Source organism: Aphanomyces invadans (genome assembly GCF_000520115.1).
Source record: "Aphanomyces invadans strain NJM9701 unplaced genomic scaffold supercont1.8, whole genome shotgun sequence".
Taxonomy (NCBI): Eukaryota; Oomycota; class Saprolegniomycetes; order Saprolegniales; family Verrucalvaceae; genus Aphanomyces; species Aphanomyces invadans.
The window spans coordinates 748540-751843 of record NW_008580153.1 but is presented as its reverse complement, the minus strand read 5'-3'; the positions used below and the strand labels follow the sequence as shown (position 1 = coordinate 751843).

The 3304-nt window shown below is 48.0% G+C and overlaps 1 protein-coding gene across 1 annotated transcript; it reads right to left on the bottom strand.

Annotated features, from left to right (window-relative positions):
* Nucleotides 1-2201: 2201 nt before the first annotated feature.
* On the bottom strand, nt 2202-2664 carry H310_04964 (hypothetical protein; the record flags this gene model as incomplete). The annotated part of the gene is made up of 3 exons (XM_008869543.1): nt 2202-2217; nt 2267-2378; nt 2478-2664. 3 exons carry the CDS (start codon nt 2662-2664, stop codon nt 2202-2204), a joined length of 315 nt encoding a protein of 104 aa, XP_008867765.1.
* Between the last annotated feature and the right edge of the window lie 640 nt (nt 2665-3304).

The window sequence follows — 3304 nt, the reverse complement described above, 5'->3', positions numbered from 1 at the left end:
CGCACAGGAATGTTGTGGTGGATTCTGTGATGGGATCGACTACTCGCAAAAATTTGTACACATCGAATTTGACAGTATTGCGTGAAAGGAATATCTACTTTTTATTGGTTGAAATTAGCCTATTTATTTGAGAAATCCGGAGGGTCTTATTCCGTGTCGCCGAGGGTATTTCTACACTAAGGGCCCGTCTGGAAGCCATCCAAAATATTATCACGATATTGAAATATCTCATTCTCTGCATTTTTTGAAATGCAGATTCAGTATATTGAAATAGCGCGATAGTATAAAATGCATGTCATGTTTGGCTGTACGATGTGATATGACGAAACGAAGCTTCGGTTCGAGGTTCGAATGCTGCAATCCCAAAAACGCGCGAAGATCCAAGCACATCATGTCGGACGAGCGAACATCCTGGACTGACGAGAAAGACGCAACATGGATGACGGAAATGGTATATCAAGTTGTCGTCTTGGACAAGCGTGCCAATAGCGGCTTCAAAAAGGAAGCAAGTACCAACGAAGAATGGACAACATGACAAACTTCGTCATGGCGCGCACGCACTGTCAAATTTTTCGTCTCCTTTTTTGAAATGCCGAAAGGCGGTCATAATATGTTGATGTTGTGCAAAATATACAAGTTCAAGTCGTATACTTCGAAGTGTTCAATACACCGTTTTTCAGGATATATCATCACGAATATCGTGATGTTTTTTGTCCCACAATTGGCTTCCAAACGCAGGATTATATCGATATTCGGCATATCACTATTCTTCTCAATATATCGAGATATATCGTGTTATTTTGTGGTCCAGACGGGACATATATTTTTACCACTTTTGCACAAATCCTACGCCTATGACAACTCCCAAACAAACTCCAAGTCAAATGTGTGCAATAACAAGAGAATGACATTGTACCAGGAGCTGCTGACAGTCAGCACTAACAGTACGCTGTCCCGCGAGATAAATAGAGACATTCTGCAAAGTATTCGGCGACAATTCGCCGACTGGGTGGCGCACATGGGCGCCCAGCAACGACATCAAGTCCACCAGCACGTGTGTCAACGTGATGTCAAGAATCTAATTGTCTGGACGGAAGAAGGCCTACATGACGGACGAGATCGAGGAGCGAATCAAGACCACCGCAATGCATCGTAGCCAAACGCATCTCGTTCTCTAGCGGCCGCTGGGGGGGCGACCAAGCGGACAATATGGACGTTCATTCGACACAAGTTGAACATGTCGTGTACAAGCTGGTCGAAGCTGAAACTAAAACCCGAGCACTAGACGCAGCACATGGAGTTTTGCTCGTCGCATGTACTGTATCATTAGTAGGTCAACGTGAATTCAATGATATGTTTAATGTCATTCGTATTGATGAAGCATGATTTTAACTCACAAAGTTTTGTCGTCACTTCTATATGTGACACGACGAAACGTTGCCGTCACGGTCACTACAATCGAAGTCTCACATCACGAAAGTGATGTTTCTAGTAGATATTGCTCGACCAAGGCTGGGCTGGGACGTAAGCGTGAGTTACTGGCCGATTGTTGAGACCACTGTTGCCCAAGGCAGAAGCGTAAATTGTCCCGCTGGTTCTCCGATTTGTCTACAAGCACAGTGACTACGTGTATTCATCGTGAATACCTGTTACCTGTATCTTGTCAATACGGTTCTACCTGCCATCAAGTCGTCGTGGGTTTAGGCTGGCGACGACTGGTCCCGGCGCGTTTACCTGCAGCAAGACAATGCCTGGCCGAACTTCGCCACCGACGATGTCGTGTTCATTCAGCATGATGCTGCTGGTTGGTGGTACATCTGACTAATGTGCCAGTCACTACAGTCCCCAGACCTCATCGTGCTTGACCTTGGCTACTGCAACTCGATTCAGGCCTGCAACAGCAAATGAATTGTCGTTCACTCGTCGTGCTGGTATCTGCTGTCGAAGTAGTGATCGCGTCCCTACCTCTCGAAAAATTTGTAAGGTCTTTTCGACGGTGAAAGCGTGGTATGCATGCGATTATCGACATCAATGCCAACAACAAGTTCAAGTTTCCACGCAGCAAGGCATTGTTGATTTGAAAATGATGAACTTGCGTCTCAAAAGGAAGATAAAATGGATGAACTGTCTGTCATCTCTGGTCAAAGTCATGGAAGTGCGAGAAGCACGATTGTAGTCCATCGCAGCTCTTTCTTGCCGACTCAGCCGGTATCTTCGCTGCGTCTCCGCACGTTTCAGCTTCCTTTCGTTTGACGTTCGTTCGTACCGCGCTAAGACTTGCCCATAAAACGTCGCGTCTTCATAACGCAGAGGCATGAGGGAAACATGAAAATTCGTCAACGCAAACGTTGTCCGCTGGATGGAATCGTAGCTCTTCTCTGACCACGAAAACGTAGCGTACGAGATTTTCCAAAGAGAGCACACACGTCCAAAAAAGTTCTCTACCACCGCGCGATCCGACGAAATTGAACGATTACGTCCAAGGTCAGATGCGTCCAAGATTCCTGACACAGGGCGGCGCTTCGGCGTGATCCCACGGATCGTATGGCTGATGCCAATGTACCCCATGTCGGCAAGGCAGGCCCAATGGTTCCGGAACTGCGTCGACAACTCTCCATGGTCGGGCAGTGCGAGTTCATGCGGCGTCTTTTCCAGCATGGCCATGTGCGTGGCTTGTCTTTGATGCATGATGGTGAGGTCGTGCACGGATCTTGCGTGGGCTCTTGACATTGCCACACAACGACCCCTCGGTGAGACCGCAGCTTCAATCTTGTACCCGTAGAGACCATGCTTGCCACTGAAGTAACGTTTTTGCTCCAGGAATCGACCGGATGGACGGAGGGAGGGTTGGAATTTCACGTCAACGGCATATAATGCGTACGGAAAGTTGTCGAATCGGTTGCCGGACTCAGTCAAGCTGGCCATGGTGTCCACCACAACGAAACGATCGTGCAGTATGGGTTCAATAATCTAGGTAACCAGGAGACTCAATACACCAGACGAGTTCACATGACACATGGAGCTTAAGGTGAGGACGCGCATGACCAGCTTCTCGAACGTCGGGGCCTTGAACCCGCAATCAATTGCATGCTTGTCCCAGGAGCTGAAGTGCTTCAACACAGAGAGCGCCATGAAGAAGCAGTCCTTCGGACTTGTGGGTGAGCGGCGACCACGACCAGCAAGCCATGCAGTATTCATGGCGTCATCGACAATGGACCACAAGGTTTCGAACTCACTGACGGTAAAGTTCGTCATTGAACGGATGCTTTCAGGTCCCAGGTCAGTGATGAATCGCTCCATTATG